Raw genomic sequence first — 26,440 nt, forward strand, 5'->3', positions numbered from 1 at the left:
GGAAGGGTTAGTGCCAAGGTTTGTTTGTTTCTTTCTTTCTTTCTTTCTTTTTTTTTTTTTTTTTAAAGTTAAAAACAGAGTTGTTGACCTTTTCATTAAAGACTATTTGTGAAGTGCTACCTCTACTATGCACTGGAGGGTGGGTGTCTATTAATGTGCTAAGAAGTGATTGTCACATATTGTCATAAATGGCCTACATGGGACTGGAGCAGGAAATGAGTTCCCAAGTAAGTAGTGGTACCACTGTGACAGACCACTGTCAACTGGCTACAAGATCAGCAGGAGATAGTGGAAGAAGCCGTAGCCACAAGCTACCTAAGGAGTTTTTAGTGCAGGAGGTCAGTGACACATGACATTAACCTGATAGTATGTTATAGAAGAGTTTATTTTAGACTTGAAATTGTACTTTTTCAGCAGTGTACAGACGATTATCTGATTGTAGACAGTTTTATCCAAGTATCTAACCTCTTTATAAATTTCTTTGTGAAGTCTCAGTTTCTTTGTATTTTTTGAAGTCCATAATATAAGTGCTTTAAATATATATACACATATACCCACACAAACACTCTCGTGCACATATATATATATATGTGTGTGTGTGTGTGTATGTGTGTGTATATATATATATATATATAATTTTCACTTTGGATTTTCAGCTTGATCAGATTTCTATTTAAAAATGGTTTATTGGGGCGCCTGGGTGGCTCAGTTGGTTAAGTGTCCAACTCTTGGTTTTGGTTCAGGTCATGATCTCACAGTTCATGGGTTCGAGCCCCACTGCACTGACAGTGCAGAGCCTGCTTGGGATTCTCTCTCCCCTCTCTCTCTGCCCCTACCCCACTCTCTCTCAAAATAAATAAACTTAAAAAAACTTTTTAAAATAAAGGTTTATTGATGATTGTAAAAACATTGATTTATTAATCCGTGTTAATTGATTAAATTAATCTTTATTAACAAAGAAAAAGTATTTTCTAGGCTTATCTAACCCTTCTGCTTATACAGTTACCCATCTTTCCACTTTCTGTTGGTAGGGATTGTCTTTTGTTACTAGAAATGCCATATTTTATTCTTTGACAGTTTTTTTTTTTCAAATCAGCTTGTTTCTAAAATTTTTATTATTGTAACAACTCCTCCTCCCCACTTTAGTTCCTAAAGTGCATGTAACTTTGGTGTTCATTTCTTACTCAAATTGAATATCTCTATTTTGAGATGCTTATAACCTTTAAAAATGATGTTTACTGTGTTTACTGAGTACCAGGACTGGGAATAGAGGTACCCTACCGTACTTCAGATTCACAGAACAGGTATATTTGCCCCAAATCTCTTCCTGTTGGTAGTTGGTTCTAAGGTCTTATGCATCTTGTCTTTCTTTATATCTGTTGTTTTCTGTCTTTTGAAACTATATATGCCTCTTGACTAGATCTCATGTTGGGAAACTACATTTCTTTTCTCCCTAGCACTTGTTTCTTAAATTCCCCCCATCATCCTTCTTTTCATATTTCTCTTCATTCATTGATCTATTCTTAGTTGCTTCTTGCTTATTCCCCAGGCTTATATTTGAGAGAATGACTTTTTAATCTACCTTCTTGAGCTGCTTCATTTACCTTCATTCACCCTCTACATGTAGTCTTGAGGCTACAGCAGGAAATATTCCCTTTGGCTGGTGTCTACCTTGACTGCAACTTTCAGTAATTATTTTTTTCTTGGCCCACTCTTTTTTACTGTCTTCCTCCAATTATTCTATTATTTTAATTTTTTCTTGACTCCTTTTCTGCTAATTAAGTCTGCTTAGTGCAAGAATCTCTCTGAACATGGAATTAATGGTATCTTCAAAATGGACAGAAAGAAAAAAGAAAACACCCAGAACTTGAAATTTCTGGGAATTTTGTTAGAGTATAACCATGTACCTCTAATATCAGAGATAGGTAAGTCCCTAGGGAATTCTTTCTTCTAGGATGCATCCAGTGAGTAGTATTGAATTTTTAATGAATTCAGAGAATATGGCTTCAGTTTACCACAGTTGAGAGGGGACCAGCTAATGATCTCCATTCAGAAACTCTGGATGCCAAATACTATCAAACAGACTTAATCATATCCTTTCTCTAGGATGATCACTCAGGAAGCCTGTAGCCACTCTCCAAGACCACCTGGCACCTCTTTAAAACAACAACAATAACAAGTGTTATACTGAGGAATGTATAGAATTGTTGAGTCACTACCTTGTACACCTGAAACTAATATAACACCACATTAATTATACTGGAATTAAAGTCAGCAACTGTTAGATAGTCTTTGTCCAGTTACAGTACCTTTTTTCTGGGAGTCTAGCTGTGAATGTTGGATAAGGAACACGTAGTTGTTTTTTGCTAGATACTTAATGAAAAAGGGTGGCTTTGGTTTCTGGAGAGAATTGCCTCTTTCTCCTTTTGGTATTTCAGAGGTTTTGTGCTCATCTCAGGCTTCAGGAACTCAAAAAATGCCTCATGACTGTGACCATGTGGTTGTGAGGAAGGAAAACTCATGCATACAGTGACAGCTGCTTCCCAAAGAGCTCATCCGAATTTGTGTCTCTCTTCTATGACCAAGATTTTAGTTCAGTCTAGAGTGATTTTCTTTAATCTTTCTAACTCTCTAAAGGAACCTCTGGGAAGCCAAAAGATTGAAGTCTAATATGGTCTGTTTGTATATCATTATACATTACTCCTCAAAAGATTAAATGAATCTTTAAATCTTATATTACAAAATAACAAGTTACAAACATATTTTTTGTATCATACCAAATCCTTTTTTTCTACTTTTCTAATTACAAAAAGGGAGTTACTTGCTTATTGTAGGAAAGTACAAAGAAAATTATAATCATCCATCATCTCTCTATTGAGAAATAGCTGCTGTCGTTAACATTTTGGTATTTTTCTGCTAGTCTTTTTTTGGTGCATATTAATGTAGTTGAGGTCAAATTGTAAAGACTGTTTGTATCCTTTATTTTCGTTTAGTCACCATATCCTACTTAAACCATCTACCCTAGTAGTGCATGAGAGGGCCCTTCCTTTTGCTTTTCACAATCTAACTAGAAATTAAATGCAGTGACTTCTCTGAAGGACTTCTCAGGCATTTTGTGGGGCTAGTGGGAGCCGTGGAACATTATGATCCTTGTTGCCAACGACAGCATTCCTCAGAGATGTGCTACCCAGTCCCATTTGCGTGGTGTCTTAGGTGTCTTTCCGTGCTGTGACTGCATCAGACTTTATTTTGTGAATGTGGTTTCATGCCAGGAGCAGTATTTCAGACTAGCTGTCTCTACCACTCTTTCCTGTTCTTGGTCCCATCTTCTGTCTCTGTGATTGGTAATCTGTTGTGACTTCACTGCCGATTTTAGAGAAACAAGGGTGTGCTCCTCCCTAGCCTTGTTCTTTCAGAAGCTTTCTGCTTCTAGATCAGTGCTATCTAGAAGTTCTCAGTAATGGAAATGGAAAAATGGAAATTCTGCAATAATGGAAATGCTCTATATCTGAACTGCCCAATAATAGAGTAGCTACTAGCCACATGTGTCTATCAAGCACTTGAAATCTGAGTAATGTGACAGAGAAACTGGATTTTTTATTTTAATTAATTTTAATTGCCACATGTGGCTAATGGCTACCCTAATAGATAGTGTCACTCTAGATTATCTCAGTGGGTTCTGCTAGTTAACTCTTATAGAGAGGACAGTTTATATCTTAGAGGTTTTATGTGTGTGTGTATGGTTGGTTGGTTGGTTGGTTGGTTTTTACACAGTGGGCTGTGTTTCTAACCTGTCTGTTTTGTTCTGCCAGCAGTGTGGGTAGAGGATACAGAACTGTTTCTAAGAGGATCCTGAAAAGGGGTATCGGACTTCTTCATACTCCCTTGGGATCAGAAATCTAGATCATGTCTGGAGGGGCAGCTTTTGGGAACGTGTTTAGTAGTGGCTCCACATCTCTTGGAAGTCAGTTGTAGACAGAACAGATATGTTACTCTAACACAGTTTCTTTTTTTTAATTTTTTTTTTTAATGTTTATTTATTTTTGAGACAGAGAGAGACAGAGCATGAATGGGGGAGGGGCAGAGAGAGAGGGAGACACAGAATCGGAAGCAGGCTCCAGGCTCTGAGCCATCAGCCCAGAGCCTGACGCGGGGCTCGAACTCGCGAACGGTGAGATCGCCACCTGAGCTGAAGTCGGACGCTCAACCGACTGGGCCACCCAGGCGCCCCTAACACAGTTTCTAAATAGTGAGACGTTTTCCCCCCGGGGGGTGGGGGTGTTTACTTTATGAAAGATCAGGTCAGAATGGTTTTTTCCCTCTCAGATGTATCACTCATTATCCTTTTTGTATACTCTTAGGTCATATTTTTGCAACTCTGGCATCTGAAATGCTATAAAAATGCCTCTGAGTCATTGCCATTGATTTTTTTTTTTCCCCCAGACAAACATTACTATGATATAATCTCATTTTAGAAGCCTGGTGAATTCTCCTTGAATCTTTTGACTATGTTCTACTTTTGAAATGACTCAGTGACTTGTCCTTTTTCCTATCAGCAATTTTATGGGATGCAACAGATAGGCCAGTGTATTAGGAATCCTGTTTTGTCTGTCTTTCCCTCCTTCAGTGATATTGCCTTTTTCCCTTGTTAAATTACAAGTCTTCCATTTCTGATCCATCTATATCTTTGTTCTCTTCTTGATTCTTTCTTTAATTCCTGGTTCTGGGCACCCTGGCTCCTGCCCTCCTTTGCTCCTCTCAGGGTTGACCTCCAACCCCTTTTTCCCAGATACTTTCTGTGTGGGTTGTGACTGTGCCCTAAGACTTTGATCCTTGTTTTATCCTCTTCCCACAGGTTCTCACTGCTCTCTTTAGGGAGGGAAGCAGGAAATTACATTACTGGGCAGCCAGGCTCCTGCCTTTATCTTTACAGGAAGCCTACCAAAGTGTAATCTTACCTTTTACATGTTAGGAGCCCACCCTGTCTCTGAAGCCTTTTGATGAGAATCATTTTAGTTTTATGGTGACCAAAAGGCTGCACGTGCACTGCTTGCACTGTGAACTGAATTTGCTGCACATTTGGGGAAGCCACATGGGGAAACTGACTGTGTTTTCTGCCTTCTGTTGACAGACTGGTACACGAAACTTCCAGGACTTTGACTGTCAGGTAAGGACTGTACAAGCACCAAGGGGGGCTATGTACAGGATTTCTGCAGTGCTTCCCTCCCTGTGCTGGTGGCCTTGTAGAAGTGAATCTCTCTTCATAGCTAATCATAACTCCTTCATGTTCTTTTGGTCATTGGATCAGGTTTATTTAAAACGATTTGCTGTAGTGTTCAAAAATTGCCTGCCAGGTGCCTGTGTTATGGTTGTATGTTACTGGGTTGAGCTGTCACTTTCTGATTAAGAACTCCATTGGAAACCCCAGTCACAGGTGTTAAATGGAGTGGTGTCACCTCACCGCAGAGAAGGTGGGGGAGGAGAGTTTGGAGGGGAGACTGAACAACAAAATCTTTTTCTAAAAGAAAAAGACAAATTAACTAAGTATCATTAATACAAAATGGAGATTTCTTTTGGCTTTATGCTCGGAGATGCAAAATTCAACTTGAGTCATTAGTCCTTAATTAAATGATATTATTCTTCCTCGTTGCTTTTGCCTGTAGCTCTATTGCCAATTTGCAGATCAATAAAATGAACCAGCATCTCTCCATCTACCTAATTTATCTGTTGACTGGCCCTGAAAGAAATGGGAGGAAGAAGTGAGTACATGGAAATGAGAACCTTATGTTTGGGGATGGATTCATAGCAGTGGCTGTCTGAAGCAACATGAAGTAAACTCAGAGGGTAGTAGGCAGAGAAGGAAGGTGTGGAAAACCAGCTTCCTTGCTTCCAGGATTCAGCCATCCTGTATATGCATAGGCAAATAGTTATTTTCAGATATGTGTTTTATGTTAAGTACATTGGAGTCTGTCTATAGCATTAGCATCGAAAGGAAGAACTAATACTTATCTTGCATGCACACTTATATCATAGCAATATTGGGTACCTACTGTAGATACTAAATATACACATCTCCAGTTCTTGGAGCACTATCACAAGGTGGTTCTTATTATCCTTGTTTTACAGACAAGGAAATTGAGAGTCAGGTTTCATAACTTGCCATTGGGTGGAATTGGGGTTGCAAAACCCCACTCTTCCTGGATCTGTTGCCTGTTCTTTCCCATCTGAAAATGTCCACAGCTGAGATATTGTAAGGAGTTGAGCTGTTCTGAAAGCTGAAATTCTTTAACAGAACAGCTGAAACTGATTTTGTTAGGGGATAGGCTCATAGCATTGTTACAGATTTCTGAATCCCAGTATCAAATACCTCTTGGTATGACTATTTGGTACTTTATATATATAAGAGAATCAACTTAGTGCTGTTAAAGTCAAGTTTGGGTTTACTTGTTTTTAACTTGACCTAATTTCAGTTATAGTTTGGATCTAGGTTGAACCAGTTGAATTTGGCTATTGTTAATATCTGATATAATTTACCTAGAAGGAGATCATTTGAGAAAGGGTGACAGTAGAATTCAAAGTGAAAAATCCCAGGAACAACAGTGTGTGTGTGTGTGTGTGTGTGTGTGTGTGTGTGTGTGTGTGTGTGTGTGTGTATACACACACACACATATACGTACATACACTTCAACTTAAAAGTGTAGAAGCAGGGGCACCTGGGTGGTTCAGTCAGTTAAGTATTCAACTCTTGATCTCAGCTCAGGTCTTGATCTCAAGGTTGTGAATTCAAGTCCTGTGTTGGGCTCCGCACTGGATAAAGAGCCTACTTTAAAAAAAAAAAGTGTAGATACATTGATTTGATTTTCACCAAATTGAGTACCTCCTGCCCCAAAAAGAAAAATGAAATGTAAAAAACTACATGCTCACTGCAAAGTAGATAAGAAAACAAAAAGTAAATAAATAAAAATTACTTGTTATTTCACTAGTGTATGGTATTTGGTATATATTCTTTATGAATTTTTCACACATAAGTATACTTAGATATAAATGAAATTGAGTTTTAGAAATATAATTATGCATCAGTTTTTTAAAATTAAGGCTTAAAAATAGTCTGGCAAAAACTCATGATATTTTTGGTGAAGTTTGATGTAGTAACATGTTCTGGCTTTGTAAAATATAACTTTTAGTTCCGTCCTAATACAAATAGAATGGTGGCAGGTGTTTGTCACTGTCACATGTCTGTCACTGTTTTGAATGTACAGGTTCTTTGTGCTCTAAAGAAGAAAAAACCATAGACCCTTCTCTTTTCCTCTTTCTAGCTCTCACAAATCTTCTACCACCATTCTTGTCTGTCTCTTTGTTAAAGGCTTATGTGATGCTTTGGAGACAGCTGGATCAAGAGTCTAGTGACAGTTCGATAGAAGTCCCAAAAACTAGGAACTGTGATATAAGAAGTCTAGAATGGCCTAGTTTGCGTGAAGGCTTCCCAGAAACCATTGGGCATTCTTAGGAGACAAAACAGATCTAAAGCCAACATTGTCACTAAATGTTAAAGCATTCAGCATTGGCATTGGTGTTGACCATTAGCATTACTGTGATACTAGGTTACCTGAAGCTATTTAATCAGGGTTTCCTTCTGATCTCTGTCTTGCCTCAGAAAAATCTTTAAGAAATATTTGCTGACGTCCCCAGGAAGTTACCTTAGCATCATCAGCCAAGCTCGTAATGTCACTCTGAGCCACCTTTTCCCTCTGTTTTCTTTACCAATCAACTACATGCTTTTTTTTTCACCTCCAATAATTGAAATTATAATTAGAAGTTTACGAGTTCTCAGGGCATTGGCTGCTGGCTCAGTTGGTGGATCATGCGACTCTTGATCTCGGGGTTGTGAGTTCAAGTCCCACATTGGGCCCAGATCTTACTTTAAAAAAAAGTTTACCATTTTTCTTGGTTCTTTGTTTGTCCTAAGTCACTTCATTGATAATTAACTCCACTGAGACAAACAGCAGTTATATTTGGATATAAGGTAATGTGGGAAGGGGTGGTTAGAGGTGATGTGTTTAGGATTGATGAGAAAGGAGAAAAGAGCCTACTGCCAGTTGAAACAATGTATCAGCAGGCTTATTGTCCATTTGTCTATGTGGGTGCTGCTTAATTTTCCTTTCCTTGTGAAACCATTTAAAGGTTTAGAATTAGAGGGGCGCCTGGGAGACTCTGTCAGTTAAGCATCCGACTTCGGCTCAGGTCATGATCTCAACGGTTCGTGAGTTTGAGCCCCTACATCGGGCTGTGTGCTGACAGCTCAGCCTGGACCTGTTTCAGATTCTGTGTCTCTCTCTCTCTCTCTCTCTCTCTCTCTCTCTCTCTCTCTCTCTCTCTCTCTGCTTATTCCTGGCTCTCACTGTCTCTCTCTCAAAAATAAGCATTAAAGAATTTTTTTTCTTTTTAAAAAAGGTTTAGAATTAGAGCTGAGACATATGCTATAGCAAGTGTATATGATACATTGCTTTTAAAAAGTAACACTTATCTTGGGGTGCCTGGCTGGCTCAGTCAGGAAAACATGTGACTCCTGATCTCAGGGTTATGAGTTCGAGCCCCACATTGGGTATAGAGATTACTTAAAAATAAAATCTTAATAAATAAATAATAACACTTTATATAACATCAGAAAAAAATTAGAAAAGTATAAAAATAAAGGTTGCTTATGATCCTGCTACCTAGAGATAACCATCTTTTATTTTATTTCTTTTTAGTTTCTACTTTTATGTTCAGGTTATTGAAAGAGTACATGCTCACAGTTGAATATTTGGAAAGCACAGAGAATTATACAGAACAAGAAAAAAACTCATAATCTAGGGACAACTATATTCTTATGTTTGGTGTTGAAATAGGTGTGTGTGTATAATTTTTATAAAAGTAACTTTTTAATACAAAGTTTATTTATTTATTTTGAGGAGGGTAGAGAGAGAATTGCAAGCATACTCCACATTGTCAGCGCGGAACCCAGCGCAGGGCTCAATCCCACAAACTGCCAAACTGCGAGATCATGACCTGAGCCGAAGTTAAGAGTTGGGTGCTTAACCAGCCAAGCCACCCAGGTGCCCCTATAAAGTAACTTTTAAATTTATATAGTTGCCAAATTGGGTGTACAATTTTGTGCCCCCTTTCTGACTTCATAATTACAACACAGTCTCATTTCTATATCATTTTTAAACACTCAAAAATAATTTCTGAGAGATGCCTAGTATTTCCTCATCTGGCTATGCCATGACTTAACTATTCCATTATTTTTGGAAATTAGATCATTTATAATATGTTCAGTTCACTGAACGTTTTTGTGCATAAATTTTATCCACACTGTAGAATACTTCCTTACATGGACTCTTGGAATGAACGTATTTAGAGCTCTTGGCATATCTTATCAAATTGCCTTCCACTTCTACCAGAGGGGTACTTAATAAATATTAATGGAGAGTGCAAAGCTGCTGTCTGCCAGGATATATCATTCCCATAGAAGAGGCTAATAATGGAGTGCACTCATAAGAATGGAGTTCTTGCTCCTGGAATAATCCAGGCATGGCCAAGGGCTGAGTAATTTCATGCTCGCTGCTTAATTGCAGTAACTCTTTGGGGAACTGATTTATAGAACCCAACTGTGAGGATTGGTTTTTAGTAGTGCAATTCAAATGTATATATGTGACTGCCTCTTCTAAAGGGGTTTAAACAGCTTTAAACTCTCTTTTTGAAAAGTTAAAAATTCCTTAATTTTTTATTCCTGGTACCACTACTACAATTCAATGGGTGATATACCTGATGTCATGAAAAGAAAAAGAAAAAGCTACAATAGATATAAAGACCTCAGGAATGTACATCTAATTGCATTAATCATTAAACAGCTTTAAACTCTTGAAGATCATTTGATGAATGGGCACGTTTGCAAAATAAGAATTAAGTGAAATAAATATCCTGAAAGTTCTTTCCCAGAAAAGAGGTGTTTGGAGAGATCTGGAGTTCAACTATCTGCTATAATCTGTGTTAGAAAGCTTGACCAGCTCCGTGCTCCTCTTTGGCCTTGAAGGATGTGAATGTGGCCCCAGTCCACCTTTCAACCTCTTGTCCCACTGCTTCCTTTATATATACTCCCCACTCTCAGGAGAGCTGGAATTATTGCTGGCCTACCCCACTTCTGCCACGTGCTTTTCCTTTCTGGTGGCCTTTGTTCATAGTTCCTCCCCTTGAGATGCCCCATCTTTTTGGGGTTGATTTTGTCATAGTTGTTTGGGGGAGTGGGGAAGAGAGAGGTTGATTTTAGTAAGTTCTAAGGATATAGGTGACTTTTTTTCTCATTGGGGGGTAAAAAGAATCTTACAGGAATAGCGAAAGTGCTTTTTATCAGCACCCCAATTCTCATTTCCCTTTTCCCCTGTCACTAGAAGGTTTTATTTCTCTGATGAGCTCTGTCATATCATGGGCACAATGGCTGCCAACTTCAGGTTACTAGCTTCACTGCTTAAAAGATGTTTACCTGTATCTCTAGGCAAAAGTCCAGGGGCAGATTCCTGTTGGCTTAGCATGGGTCACGTATACATTCACTCATTGTGGGCCAGAGAGTGGGGTGTTTGAATTGGCCAAACCCGGAACCCTTCCTGCCTGGACTTTTCTACGTAGAAAGTCAGTGTTTCTGGCTGTTGGCATGTGGGTTAAATAACCATTCACTCTTTTTCTCCTCATTGTTAACTATGGCTATGTGAAGATGATACTAGAGTTGGCTTTAAAGGAAGAAAAGATAGATTTTATGTATGGACATATTATATGTATGGACATATTATAAAAGAGGCTTTCAGATGAAGAGCATGATTTGTGTAAAGGCCGAGAGTTGTGGGTGGTTGAGAAGTAACAGCAGAAACAGTCTGCAAGAATGTTGACTGAACTAGGCTGAAAGAGGTAAGAGGAGGAGGGAGAATGTTGAGACTAGAGTCAGGGAAAAGTGTCATGGAACTTTAGAAAGGAAAAAGCGATCTGTTGATAGGCAGAAGGCTGAATAATCTTAGAGGCATATTCTTCTATGGGAGTAAATGAGGTTATGCAAAAAATCTTATGCCCCTACACGGAGGTAAGATAGTAGAGGTATTATATCAAAAATTCCTGGGGCCCCTGGGTGGCTCAGTCAGTTAAGCATCCAACTCGTGGTGTTAGCTCAGATCATGATCTCAGGGTTTGTGAGATTGAGCCCATGCCAGAGATCCCTGCTTGGGATTCTGTCTCTCCCTTTCTCTCTTGCCTTCCTACTCATGCACATGTATGCACAGGCACTCACTTGCTTTCAAAATAAATAAATAAACCTAAAATATGGTTTCTATATAATAAAAAAAAAAACTGTATTCAAGGCTCATAAGTAGCCTGCTATTAGAAACAATAAATTCCATGCTAACAAAAATGTTGATATTTCCAAGAGTATGCTGTCATTCAAGTTTTCCTAAACTATTTCAGACTGCCAGGGAGAAGAAGTATTAACGGGCATGAAGTGATCAAAAATTAACTGAATTCAGAGAGAAAAGGCAAGTCAGATTTTGTAATTCTGATAACAGCACATTTAGCTGAGGGAAGAGGACTCAAAAAAAAAAGGTGAAAATTGATTATTATAAAATAATGGTAATATCCTTAAACTCTTAAATTCTTTTTTGAAAAAGTTTTTATTTTAACTTCAGCTAGTTAACACAGTATTATATTAGTTTCAGGTGATTCAGCAATTCCATACATCACTCTGTTCATTAAGAGTGCACTCCTTGGGGCGCCTGGGTGGCACAGTCGGTTAAGCGTCCGACTTCAGCCAGGTCACGATCTCACGATCTCGCGGTCTGTGAGTTCGAGCCCCGCGTCAGGCTCTGGGCTGATGGCTCGGAGCCTGGAGCCTGTTTCCGATTCTGTGTCTCCCTCTTCTCTCTGCCCCTCCCCCGTTCATGCTCTGTCTCTCTCTGTCCCCAAAAATAAATAAAAAACGTTGGAAAAAAAAAAAAAAAAAAAGAGTGCACTCCTTAATCCCCATCACCTGTTTAACCTGTCCTCACACCCCAGCCCCTCCCCATAAACTCTTAAATTCTTAAAAAAACTCTTCGATTGGAAGTTACATCTTTGAGGGATGCCTGGGTGGCTCAGTTGTTTAAGTGTCCAGGACTCTTGATTTTGGCTCCAGTCATGATCTCATGATTCCTGAGAATCAAGCCTCACATTGAGCTCTGCACTGACAGCGTGGAGCCTGCTTGGGATTCTCTTTCCCTCTCTCTCTGCCCCTCCCCGCTCACGTATGTGCTCTCCTCTCAAAATAAATAATATGTTTTTTAGAAAAAAGAAAGTTACATCTTTTTTTTTAATGTTTTTTACTTATTTTTGAAAGAGAGAGACAGAGACAGAGTGCGAGTTGGGGAGGGTTAGAGAGAGAAGGAGACACAGAATCCGAAGCAGGCTCCAGGCTCTGAGCTGTCAGCACACAGCCCGACGTGGGGCCTCGAACTCACGAACCGTTGAGATCATGACCTGAGCCGAAGTCGAATGCTTAACTGACTGAGCCACCCAGGCGCCCCTAAAGTTACGTCTTTGATTAAGAAGGAGATGCAGTCCAGGATGGAGACAGAACCAATATGATTTCAAGTCATTTTATAGCCTGGAGAATAAAGGGATTGTGTTTAAGAAGTCCATATCCTTGGAGATGATAAATAATCAGAGATGCTGGGAAAGATGTATGACCAGAGCCTGTTAGACACTACTTGGGCTTTGCCCTTTGAGCAGGGGCTCTCATTGTGTAGTCACACTGTCTAGAATGCTGGGGAAGGGTGAGGTAATTGGAAAAGCAGCTTGTGAAACAGATGATCGTTGACTAAAGCAGAAAGGCGGCAGCAGCATCACCCCTGCAATTGCCTGACCATAGCCAGAGTCCTGCACATTCATCTCCAGATGGAGACTTGTTTCAGCTATTCACACACAGAGTCGCAAAGGATATATTTATGAGTCCACATGGAGGTGAGTGTCTCCTTTCTTTTCATGTTTTTTATTCTACCAAGAACATTTACATTCACATACTTTGAAAATGAATGAGACATCCACAACCAAGTGTTGCTCCAAATAGGGCTCAGGACTCTTGGCCATGAATAGTTGAGTCGTTACATAATTTGAGGCTTATAATGGGGAAGTAGGGCTGAGATCTCCCTAAAAAGTTGAGGTCTTGTAGGGATCCAGTTTTAACTCTGAATTCTCCAGATTAAGAAATGATTACAGAGTTACGTTTCCCTTTCTGTTATGTCTCCCTTTTCATCATCCTTCTGAACTTCCCTGACAGCTAACTATCCGCGTCCCCCCCCCCCCCCCCCCCCCCCCCCCGTCCCACCCCATGCTCTCATCATCAAATACCAACTTTGGGAGGTCCTGCTAGCCTTAGGGCCACAGTGTTACCTGGTTTTTCCCTCCATCCTCAGTAGCACAGCTGAAAACAAGCTGGAGTATTTTAGCAAAACTTTACTGAAGGCTCCAGCAACCTGATTGTGAAGCTGACAAATTGTTGCAGTCTCTTCAACTTGGGTTCTCCTGTAGTGTTATCCATTTGGCAGGACCCAGCTTCTTCCTCTTATATTCCTTCTCTCAAGAAGTAAAACATGGGGGAAAGGGGAGGTATTAAAACACGAGAGAGATCAAAGCCTTCTTGAGTTCCTTTTCTGAATCTGTCAGCTCCCAGAAGGAAACAAAATCTTAAAGTTAGTGTACATTCCTTCTCTAAGTATTATGTTTTAAATGTATGTATATAAACATGCAATCTATGTAATGTTGCTTTTTAAAAAATCTATGTAAGCGATACATACATACCCTTTTGCATTTCTACTCAGCATTATGTTTTCAAGATTTTATCTGTATATTAATGCTTCTAGTTCATTTTAATCTGTATTTCATTATATGAATAGATCATTATTTATCAGTTTTCCTATTGATGAATATTTAGGCTATTTCCAAATTTTTTGACATTATAAATAAGGCTGCAGTGTATCTGTCTGTATATATCCTTTTGTGTGTGTGACTGTGTTTGAGAATTTCTTTAGATTACACCTAAAAGTAAAACTGCTGTAGGATAGATATCTCTTAGCTTTACTAGAGATTACTAGATTGTTCTACAGAGTAGTTTTTCTAGTTTACATGCCTACCAACAGTGTATGAGAGTTCCTGTTTCTCTGTATCTTGGTCAACACTTGGTGTTACCTAACTTTAAAATTTTTGCCATCTGGTGTATGTGAAATGGCATCTCATTAAATTTAATTTGCACTTTCCTGGCTGCTAATAGAGTTAATGTCTTTCTCCTCAGTTTTCTATCATGGTTTCCTGTTTATTTCTTTCATAGCACTTATCACATACTATTATTATGGGTTGGTTGATTTGTGTGTTCATTGCCTGCCTTCCTGTCTAGAACATAATCTCTGTGAGAATAAGGATCACATCTCTCTTGTTCACTTTTATCCCCAGACCTTAGTCCAGGGTCCGGTAGTTAGGGATTCAGTAAATAGTTGTTTAATGAAGAAACTTGATAGTGGTGGGGGTGAGGGGTTCCTCAGTACTTCTGATATTACTACGAGAGAAATGCACATGTAGTAACAGGGATTTATTTCTTTATATTTATCTCTTCTAAACCCTATACGTCATAGCCAGTTTGAAGTATCTGATTCTTTCCTTCATTTCTTACATCCTCTTTGCAAGTCTTTTGAATAGGCCTGAATAGGAAATAGAGAAATACAGAAACAGTCACTCATGACTTGATTTGATAGAGATTATCTGCTCCAGCCTGGGGCTTATGATATTATGATACACTGATACTGAATTAGCCTATGACTATTTTGTGCCCCACATCAGAGAAGAAACCAGAGTTCTGATGAGGTTCATAATTTGATAGGAAATTAAGTTGGAAGCCCTTTGCCTTTGCTGGGATTCTTATTGACCGTTAATCTTATCCTAGCTACATCTTATCTACTATAAGACTGTCTGAGATAGGTGAGGACTTCAGCAAAAATTCACTAGGCTAGACATAATAGTTTTTTATTTTTGAGAAATACAGACATCGAAGAGGACTAGAATAAACCTCAGTGGCTTTTCTACAGTTCCTTTCTTTTCTACCCAGTCACTCTTAGTGCTGGTCCTAGCTCCAATTGCATCTTGTTTGAGCTTTGTTTAGTTCCTGAGCTCTGTTCTGACTACATCTTAAACTCTACTCTTTGACTTGGTTAGGATTCTTTGGGGGTGCAGGAAACAAACCCACCCAAGCTAGCTTGAACCAGAGGCAATTCAGGAATGTCTCAGAAATTAAGACCATATACAGCTAGAACCAAGAATTAGAGCAGTGGAAATGTTTACTAACAGCTCCCAAGTCTGCTTCTCTTTTCAAGAGAAGAACCAAATTGAGGATAAAATCTCTTAGTCCCAGTTACAAATTCTCAGGGAAGGATACATACCCACCATGGACCAGATGCTCACCTCTCTTCAGTAAGCCATGACCATAAGGTTACATCCTACAAACTTGGCAGCCAAGAGCCTCCTGTAATGTATGGGTGACACAGGAGAGCAGCTGCCAGGAAAGGGAAGGGATTTTAGGCAGACACACCCATAAGTATCTACTGAACTTATTAGTTGCTGAATATGAGGTTAGAGGCTCTGAAACATCTGGCTTTTACCCAGCAGTTCCTTCATATTTTCTGCTTCCTTTTCTTCCCCCATGTCTTACCTGGCTCCTTACCCAGCTTGCTGATCTTTTAAAAGCTACTTGCAAGTGTATTCTCAACAGATCCCTGACTTACCTCATTTAAAATAGTGAGCTTTAGGAGTGCCTGGATTGGCTTAGTCGGTTAAGCAACCAACTCTTGGTTTCAGCTCAGGTCATGATCTCACGACTTTTGGGTTCGAGCCCCATGTGGGGCTCTCTCCTGGCAGCACTGAGCCTGCTGGGGATTCTCTCTCTCTGAGACTCTCCCTGCCCCGCCCCTGCACACTCTCTAAAATAAATAAACTTAAAAAAAAAAAAAAAAAAAAAAAGATAGTAAGCTTTGTGGATGAGAAGGTGTATTTTTCCCCTCATTTGTTAGTTTATCTGGAAGGAATTAGAAAGTAGGAATATGCTATATAGTATAACATGTCTCTGGTGTGCTTATGGTTCAGTGATATATCCTGCCCCAGCTAGTGAGAAATAGCAATAAATAGGTATTGTGGAACTTCAGCCATCTGGGAAGTACATTCTGCCTTTGCTGAGACAATACATTGTCTTGTTACAGGAACATGACATAGAAACAACTCACGGTGTGGTTCACGTCACCATCAGAGGCCTCCCAAAGGGAAACAGACCAGTTATTCTGACATATCATGACATTGGCCTCAATCGTATGTATTTAATTTTATACCTTCCTTTTTTATTATAATAATCTTTGTATATTTATTTTTAAAAAGAAGAAACCCCAGTATTCTAACAGAGCACAGGTTTTATCCTCTCTGGCTTAACCTTCCCTCCTCATTGTTACACATATTAATGCAGGGTTAAAGTGTCTGGGAAGTGTGCAGGAAAATGCGTTTGGGGGATACTGGAATTATATCTCACCTTTGTGTCTTAACTGGTAAAGGATGAACTGGTTAAGGGCAGAACTGAGAGGCGCTTGGCTGGCTCAGCCAATAGAGCATGCAGCTCTTGATCTCAGGGTCATGAGTTCAAGCCCAACGTTGGGCATAGAGCTTACTTAAAAAAATAATAATAATAAAGTGTGTCTTTAAAAAAAAAAAAGAGTAGAATAGAAATCAGTTGTTTGTTTTGTTTAAGTCTATACTTCTTTGGTTTTTTTCAACTTAACTTTGTTATGAGCCCTTCAATGAATTAGTGAAAGTGTTCTTCCTATAGCCTGTCATCAGTGATTTTAAGTGGACTTTTCTAGATAGTATAAGATTCTGGCTCTAGCCACAGGCTCAGAGCCTGTACATGTGTATGTTTTTCTCCCATGCTTCTCTGGCTTTCAGAGAGGCTACAGTTTAGTGCTGGAGCTTTATTTGAGGCTACAGTTTAGTGCTGGAGCTTTTGTAGCCTCTTAAGCATGAGAAGTGATTTAAGCAGTTATACTAACAGGGTAGAAATTAAAGCAGCAGCCCATCTCTACACTGCAGCAATTTTTCCAAGGGACAGTCTTCCACATGGTGAATGTGAGTAGCCCAGGGTATTTACTCTAGCCACGTTCTTGGAATATAGTCAGCGTCTCTGTGTCAGATGGGGGAATAAGGTACATGAGAAATGACAGCATGATGGGTGCAAGATTATTTTGTGCAATACCAGAATTGGTTTCCATTTTTTAGACACTGTAGAATTGAGAATTCAGTGTCGTTTTCAGGTCATTGGGATGTCTGGTATTCAGCCTTTAGGGCAGCTTGAATCACATTGTTCTGACACCTCATTTTGGTGGAACAGTGAATAAAAGGAGTGAAAGAGGACAATGATATGGAATTAATTGAGTCGAAGAAAACTGGAGAGAAATGAAGAGGACTGTATGGACATTCAGTTGAAAATTGGGGAGAGAGAGAGTCTGTGACTTACAAGTATTTTTATTCTTGCAGATAAATCCTGTTTCAATGCATTTTTTAACTTTGAGGATATGCAAGAGATCACCCAGCACTTTGCTGTCTGTCATGTGGATGCCCCAGGCCAGCAGGAAGGTGCACCTTCTTTCCCAACAGGGTAAGGCCACAAGCAAGACCTTCTAGAAGCCATGCATTCAGAAGAGCAAATGATTGAGCTACAGTGGGAGAAGTAGCATTGATTTCTCCTGTTGATTTTAGCACAGGCTGTGGTTATACTTATCAACCAACTATCCTCCTCTTTCTTTCCTTGCTCTGAGAGGACTGTTGCGTACAATCTGTTGAGGGAAACTGCATATTTTCCTATGTCCAGGAATGGTTCTCCATAGATGGGAATCTGTCACCCTGTAATTGCAAGGCTTAAGTGTCTGAAACACCCACATCTCACTGTCTTTTATCTGTCCCCTTCCTCATCTTTTTAAAATGTCATTTCTGTGTCCCTCCCTAAAACTTCCAACTACCTAGAACAAATTCCAATCCATCTGTACTTCCTGGGAGCACCTCCCCAACCTTACCTCCCAGTCTAGTGATGGGAATTTGAATATTTTTGTAAGCATTTATTCTGAGAAGCTGCCCTGTCAAATAGAGATGCATTTTGACTGGACTTGGAGCTCTTGGCCTCATCCTAAACCTGCTTTGCATGGTGGAACCACAGTCTCCCTCACTCTTCCATGGACATTGTAATTACGGAGAAGACCTTGGAAGGGGGAGTGAAAGCACAAGCTGTGGAATTACAGATTCTTCCCCTTTCCCTTGGCTCCTCTCCAGAGCTGCCTCTGCCAGGGACTGATGTGAAATAGACCATTGCAGGTAAAAAATAGCCAACACTTACATTGGACTTAAACAGCATTCCTGACATTGCTTTAAACGCTTCATATCTGTTAAGTCATTTAACCCTCACAGAACTATGGGATAGATTTACTATTATTCCTGCTGTACAGGCGAGGAAACTGAGGCCCAGGGATATTAAGTAACTTTGCCAAGATCACATAACAAATACGTAGCAGAGCTGGAATTTTAACTGAGGCAGTCTGGCTCCAGAATCCATGTTATTGACATGTTCAGGCTGTTCTGTCTCTCAGATGCAAATTGACCAATGACCAATTTATATCCAACAAGATTTATATCTGGTTCCTTTTTTCTGTTTTGTGTACAAATGGCTCAACAGCACTCCATCACTTAAAAAGTGTTTCAGGCAGAGGCAGGCTGATTCCCCTGTCACATATAGAGTAGATCCTAGATTGTCTTAAGGTCTCTTTCCATCTTTGATTCTGTAATCTTTATGGATGCTCCCTTCTTTTCTTGGGTTCCTAGTCTGAATCGGCTCCTGGCCTTGCTTGACCATCTTAGGATCGTGTAGTTCATATCATACACCAAATTCAAAAGCAATAAAGTAACCACATTATCTTATGTCTAAGTAAAACAAATCAGCATTCATGATGAGGAGTCTAGGATATGGAATGATATTTCCAGAAGCCCTGGACCAAATGAGCAAGTAGGAGACAGGCATGAAGTGAAATTTGAGAAATAGACAAGGATCCAATGTGGTTAGGCCCAGTAAAGCTTTGTTTATTTTTGCCTTTAGCTGCCTGATTATAAGCCGCAGACCAAAAGCCACCTCCTCAATTGGCTGTTATTGCTGGAAGTTTGCTGAGCCTCAATCCCAGTTGAAGTGATTGTTAGGGATTTGGAAATGCCTTGAGAGAGAGCCATATTACCTGTTCTGTTCAAATGGCTTCTTCTGGTCCCAGAGACAGCCCTTTAGAAAATAGAAACACATAGATTCTTCTCCTTTCTTCTCAGCATGGAAGTCTTAGAGAGAGACACAGCATGTCACAGTCATTTCCACACATCATCTCCTTTCTGCCTTTGGTAAAGGGAATGCTTTTATCTAAGAACCCCATACTCTTCTGGCTGTTCTTGTGATTGGGAAATGTGGGTGCATTCTAATTCAGGAGGTATCCTTCTGGATTTCAGGTACCAGTACCCCACAATGGATGAGTTGGCTGAAATGCTGCCTCCTGTTCTTACCCACTTAAGGTAGGTTCATTCTGCAGTTCCTTAACACAGTGTTTATTGAATTTCTACCATGTGTCTGATCTAGGGACTACAATGGTGAACAAATGGAATAGTCACTGTCCTCACAGAGCCTACTTACATTTTAGTGGGAGGAATAATTAACAACAAATAAGCAAATAATCACAACTAAAGTGTTGTAAGAGAAGTCAGTGAGGGTGATACCTTAGAGAAGGGCCAGGTTTACAGAGATAAGGCTAGTTGAGCAATGCCTCTCTAAGAACATGTCTAGGCCAGTACCTAGACAGAGAGCCAGGGCAAGAGGATTCCAGACAGGAGGAATAATATTTCCAGAAGTCCTGGACCAAGTGAGCAAGTAGGAGAAAGGCATGAAGTGAAATTTGAGAAATAGACAAGAACCCAATTACATAGTCTCACAGATCAGGTAAGAATTGGGGATTTTATTCAAAAGACAAAAAAAAATATTGAAAAGTTTTAAGTAGGGGAGTGATACCCAATTTAGTCTTTTTTTTTTTTTCTTTCAGGTATAGAATTTAAAAATGGGTTAGATAAGAATGTGCATTAATTTTGCCTTTTTTTTTCAGTTTAGTCTTTTAAATGGTCACTCTAGGTATTAAATTGCATTTCAGTAAAGCTGTTTATATTTTTTTAAAAAGATTACTCTAGAGGCACCTGGGTGGTTCAGTCGGTTAAGCGTCAGACTTTGGCCCAGGTCATGATCTCACGGTTCATGGGTTTGAGCCCCGTGTCAGACTCTGTGCTGACATCTCAGAGTCTGGAGCCTGCTTCAGATTCTGTGCCTCCCTCTCTCTCTGCCCCTCCCCTGCTCCTTCTCTGTCGCTGTCTCTCAAAAATAAATAAATGTTAAAAATAATTTTTTTAATAAAAAAAAAGAATTAGTCTAGCTGTGGGGAGAATGAGTTGGAGAAGAGTAAAAAAGAAAAAGACCATTAAACTATTACAGCAATCAGGCAAGAGACGACTAGATACTGAATGCCTGGAGCTGGAGTGAAGTATATAGAGATAGATGGAAATATGTTAGAGGTAGACTCTTTGGACTTACTGTTAGGTTGAACATAGAGGTGATAGGAGAGGGAGCTATTAGAATGACTCCCAGGTTTTAGTCATATTTCACTTAACCCTTAAAATCAACTTAGAAATAGGTGGTTATATCCTTTTATAGATTGGGAACTGAGGCTCAGAAAGTTAAAAAAACTTGACCAGCTTCTAGAACCCAGTAAGCATCAGAGCCAGATTTGAACCCAGTTGTATTTTTTCCATTATGCCATGTCCCCTCCAAGTGAGTTAATCTTATCAGTGTTGGTATGTCCTCTTTCACAGTCTGAAAAGCATCATTGGGATTGGAGTTGGAGCTGGAGCTTACATCCTCAGCAGATTTGCAGTAAGTACAGAGGATTAGTCCTGCTACCCTTGAGGCACTGCCTAGGTCACAGCTCTACTGCTGTGTCAGTGACCAGGTACTACTGTGGGTCTTATGTCAGTTTTTTCTGTAAATTCTGTCAACAACAGAAAAAGGTTTGTAGAAAGCCCTGTTTTGTACTTACAGTACCTGAAAAATCACGAATGAGGGCAGGGTATCATCAATAAAAAGTAATTCTTAGAGAACATGTATGGAATTTTGTGAAGCCATTAAAATTTTATAAGAAGAGTTTGTAATGATACGTGATTCACATATACTGTAACATTAACAAAAAAATTAAAATACAGATTCACCATAGTTTGTGATAGACATAGGAAGGGACCAGAGGGAAGTATACCAAAATATTAATTAACAGGGACCGATGTTGTGTGGTTAGATAATACAAGTTTTTATTTCCTAATTTTTGTAATTTCTATTTATCAGATTTTCTATAGTGAGCATAATCAGTGTAATCAGAGGGAAAGGAAGTAAACTAGAGAGTTTTGAGTGTAAATAGAAATGTCTGTGTTGATTTCTATTTAAGAAACAGAAATGAAGAAATTTTTTCAGGGTGGGTGCCTGGGTGGCTCATTTGGTTAAGCATCCAACTCTTGATTTCCGCTCAGGTCGTTATCTCATGGTTATGAGATCAAGCCCACACTGGGTGTGGAGTCTGCTGAAAATTCTCCCTCTCCCTCTGTTCCTCCCCTGTGCACACTTGTGTGTGCTCACTCTCACACACACTCTACTTACTTACTTACTTACTTACTTAATTCAAGGGTGCCTGGCTGGCTTAGTCAGTAGAGCTTGTGACTCTTGATCTTGGGGTTGTAAGTTCAAACCCCACGATGGGTGTAGTGATTATTTGAAAATAAAATCTAAAAGGGGCATCTGGGTGGCTCAGTCAGTGAAGCGTCCAACTTCGACACAGGTCATGATCTCACAGTTCACGAGTTTGAGCTCCGCATCAGGCTCTTTGCTGACAACTCAGAGCCTGGAGCCTTCTTCAGATTCTGTGTCTTCCTTTCTCTCTCCCCCTCCCCTGCTCATGCTCTGTCTCTCTCTCTCTCTCTCTCTCTCTCTCTCTCTCTCTCTCTCTCAGAAGTAAATAAAAACATTAAAAAAATTTTTTTTAATAAATATAAAATCTAAAAAAATTTTTTTAAAAGAAATGTTTTTCAGATGCCTCCTGGGTGATAGGACAGTCTTTTGGGGTAGGGTGGTATCACCCATTCAGGTGCTTTCTGGGGGAAGAACAAAAAACAAAAAAAAACGTAAGAAGCTCCTATTGGGGTCAAGGCTATATGAATGTGAAATTCTCCAGTCTAAGCCTCAGCAGCCCCTTATGCCAAGTAATTCCAAGGGTACTTTCCCAGCAGGGAGAACCCACCGTGAGCTAAACAACTGCAGAGATACTACCAGGTGCCTTCCTCTGATGAGGAAATAAATATCATGTCTCCTCACAGATCCTTGCCAGGCAAGATCATTTCATAGCATTTTAAGGAACTGGTTTTCCAGATGTTAAGTCAGACTTACAGAGCAATTTTTCCAAATATTCTGCACCTAGCACCTCTCTGAAGTCTTACTTTCAAATCTGAGGCATTATGGCATAATACATAAGAATTGATTAACCATGCTCCACTGTTTATAGAAGAATGCTGGGAGTGGAACTTTCAAACTGTTGTCTTTGTCTATTTCAGCTCAATCATCCGGAGCTCGTGGAAGGCCTTGTGCTCATTAACGTTGACCCTTGTGCTAAAGGCTGGATTGACTGGGCAGCTTCCAAAGTAAGCACTAAATGGTATTCATTGGGTCATCTCTTGGTCCCCTCTCAAAATGTCTTTTTTTTTTTTTTTTTTTTTTTTCACTGAAGTGTATACAGTCAAAGGCAAAAAGTTTTAAGTATATAATTTCATGAATGTGTGCATATATAATTGCCACCCAATCAATATGCAGAATATTTCCAGCTCCAAGGATTCCCTTATGCCTTTGCTTTAATTAATACTTCTTCTTCCCAGATACAACTGTTTTCTGACTTCTATCACCATAGATTGGTTTTCTCTATTCTTAAACTTCATATAATTAGAATGATAGAATATGTATTCTTTTGTATCTGGCTTCTTTCATTCATAGTGATTCTTTTTCATGTTGTGTGTAATGGTAGTTCTTTTAATTCTTGTTTAGTAGTCTATGGTGTAAATACACAAAATAAGTTGTTTGTTATTTGGTTATTATGAGTAAAGTTTCTGTGCACATTCTTTTACCTGTCTCTCCATAGACCTACACCTTCATTTCTCCTGGGTCTCTAGGAGTGGAATTGATGGGTCATAAGGCAGCTGTATATTTAGCTTTGGTAGATACGGACAGTGTTCCACAGTGTTTGGCCGGTTTACACACCAGCAATACATGAAAGTTCAGTTGTTCCACCTCTTCCCTAGTATTTGAAAGTCATTTTAATTTTTGTAAAAGATGAGCAGTTTTATTTGTAATACTAGCTTGTTTCTATATGGTACCCATCAGCAAAATAGGTTTAGTTATTAAAAAAACAATTTTTAATTATACCATCTTTCTTATTTTAAGCAATGCTTATGGGGAAATAATGCTGGGTTTTAATTTGCATTTCCCTCAGGGCCTATGATGCCAGACAGAGCACCTTTTCTAAAACTTAGTGGCCATTTCAGTATCCTCTAAGGAAGTGACTGGTCAAGTCTTTTGCCTTTTTTTCCCCCTTAATCGGGTTGCTAGTCTTTTTCTTATTGATCTGTAAGAGTTCTTTATACATTTTGTGTCTGAATCCTTTGGTGGATACATGTAAATATCTTCTCCCAATCTTTGGTTTTCATGTTCACTGTTTTCATGAGTGAAACGAATGAATGAATCTCTTCACTAAACCGCAAATAACTTGTCCATGCTACTGCTCCCAAAGATTGGTGGGATTGAAGATGTGTGCCATCTGAAAAAATGAAGATACTTGCTATCTACATGGCATTTGCTATTTAGATAGAGTGTTATCTAAAATCTGTTCAAGGAGATAGGAATCTACAGGAGTACATGCTAATGACTTTACAAATATAAACAATCCCAGCAACAACCAGAGTGAAAAGAGGGAATAAGGGTAAAAGCATATTATTAAATAACATTTTCATTGAAATGACCTGTGCTGAAAAGGTCATTTGCTGTTTTTAGGTTAGAAAAGGAAGCAGTTTTGAAACATTTTTCCCTACCAAAGTACAAATGTTATTTGTAGTTATTTTAACCTAAAACTATGAGGTTTGGGGGCACCTGGATGGCTCAGGCAGTTAAGCATCCAACTTTTGATTTTGGATCAGGTCATGATCTCAATATTTGTGAGATCAAGCCCTGTGTCAGGCTCTGCACTGATAGCATGGAGCCTGCTTGAATTTCTCTCTCTCCTCACTCTCTCTGCTCCTCCCCTGCTTTTCTCTCTCTGTCTCTCTCAAAATAAATAAACACTGAAAATACATATAATAAATAAATAAAACTATGAGGTTTAGACTAAATCAGTGATGTTATAAAGTTTTCCAGAGAAGAAATAACCCAAGCTTTCATTACTTGCTAAAAGATGCCTAATGTAACAATCTCATTTTTAAATAAATATCTGCTTCTGAGTATTTTTAACTTGCCATAAATGTTCATTCTGATCCACCACTGGAGATAGGCTCCAAAATACCACTCCCCAGCTTGTCACATGTATTAAGAACCTTTATTGGTACTCAACCATGAGATCCAGTAATTCAATATCTAGGAACTTATCTGAAGGATAAGTAGTGATATCTACAAAGATTTAAATAGAAGGATAATAATTTCTTAAGAATCTAATACATGTCTAGTATTTGCTACATAGCAGGCACTATTCTTAAATGTTTTCTCTATGTTTAAATTTTTCATTTTCAGGACAGCCCAGTGAAGTGGTCCTATTCTTATCCCACAGAGAAATTAAGCCATTTGCTTAAGGTCACAGCTAGGAAATCACAGAGCCAAAATATTCATTAAAGCATAGGGCAAAAAGATGGAAACAACCTAAGTACCAATACTGTAGAGCCACAAAATTGTGACACAACCATAGAATGGAATATCCTGCAACCAAAAATTTATTTGGTTATTTAAAGAAATGAGAAAATTCTCAATACTTAAAAAATAGATGAAACTATGTATGTCCCAATTTTGTTACGTAGCTATGCATACGAAAAGAGGGAAAGTAATTTGGGGCACCTGGCTGGCTTGTCAGTAGAAGATCCGACTCCTGATCTTGGGATTGTGAGTTTGAGACCCATGTTGGGTGTAGAGATTACTTTAAAAATAAATAAATAGAGGGGCTCCTGGGTGGCTCAGGCGGTTGAATATCCAACTTTGTCTCAGGTCATAATCTCACGGTTTGTGAGTTCGAGCCCCGCATCGGACTCTGTGCTGACAGCTCAGAGCCTGGAGCCTGCTTCAGATTCTGTGTCTCCCTCTCTCTCTGTGTCTCCCCCTCCCCATTGTGCTCTGTCTCTCTCTGTCACTCAAAAATTAAAAAAAAAAAAAAAAGAAAGAAAAAGAAACGTGAGACTTACCCACTATATTAAAAAAAAAAAAAAAAAGGAAAAATAATTGGTTACTAGTAGTTGTGTCTTTGGCTGGTAGCATTACAGATGATTTATTTTCTTTTTTATATTCTATATTTTCCTAATTTTCTATGATAAGCATGTGTTGCTTTTATATTACTTTAAAATATTAAAATATTCCACCTACTGAAATTTAAGAAACAAAACAAACGAACAAAGGAAAAAAAAGAGAGACAAACCAAAAAACCAAAAAATAGACTCTTAACAGAGAAAAAACAGATGGTTACCAGAAGGGAAGTGGGGGGTGGGGGGTGGCGCGGGAAGGGGAATGGGTGAAATAGGTGAATAAGATTAAGAGTACACTTACCGTGATGAACACTGAGTAATATATGGAATTGTTGAATCATTATATTATACACCTGAAACTAATATAACACACTGCATGTTAACTATACTAGAATTAAAATATATTCCACCTGCCAGTAGAGTAGATTCTAAAAAATTTATCCATTTCTCCCCACTTTTAACTTCTAGAGAAATTTGCATACTTTGGATGAAATGTATTAACGATGCTATTGCCAGATGCAGGGGAAATTCTTTCTTACAACCTTATTTAAAATTTGTTCTCATTCCTGTCTAATTACATGGGTATGTTAAGATTGACCTGAACATTCTCAGTAATGTATAATAAATTATGTGTAATAACCTAATAAAATTGTTAAAAGCTTGAGAACGATCTTATGAGTATTAAACATGTAATGAGATTGGTTGTTAATTCTAATTATCT

At 38.9% G+C, this 26,440-nt stretch overlaps 1 protein-coding gene across 5 annotated transcripts in view; it reads left to right on the forward strand.

The window, feature by feature from the left end:
• NDRG3 (NDRG family member 3) overlaps window positions 1–26,440 on the forward strand; it is a 67,794-nt gene that overhangs the window by 23,290 nt on the left and 18,064 nt on the right. For 2 of the 5 annotated variants that reach the window (XM_019458570.2, XM_019458573.2), the window contains exons 3-8: window positions 5,132–5,167; window positions 16,293–16,398; window positions 17,611–17,731; window positions 19,609–19,671; window positions 21,010–21,070; window positions 22,789–22,875. In XM_019458570.2, coding sequence (XP_019314115.1) covers window positions 5,132–5,167; window positions 16,293–16,398; window positions 17,611–17,731; window positions 19,609–19,671; window positions 21,010–21,070; window positions 22,789–22,875 — 474 coding nt within the window. Of the gene's footprint in view, window positions 1–5,131; window positions 5,168–12,869; window positions 13,015–16,292; window positions 16,399–17,610; window positions 17,732–19,608; window positions 19,672–21,009; window positions 21,071–22,788; window positions 22,876–26,440 lie in introns of those variants that run through there. The other 3 variants (XM_019458572.2, XM_053890275.1, XM_019458574.2) reach the window with 2 other exon arrangements.

Source organism: Panthera pardus, unplaced genomic scaffold (genome assembly GCF_024362965.1).
Source record: "Panthera pardus isolate Hobbes unplaced genomic scaffold, ASM2436296v1 HiC_scaffold_25, whole genome shotgun sequence".
Lineage (NCBI taxonomy): Eukaryota > Metazoa > Chordata > Mammalia > Carnivora > Felidae > Panthera > Panthera pardus.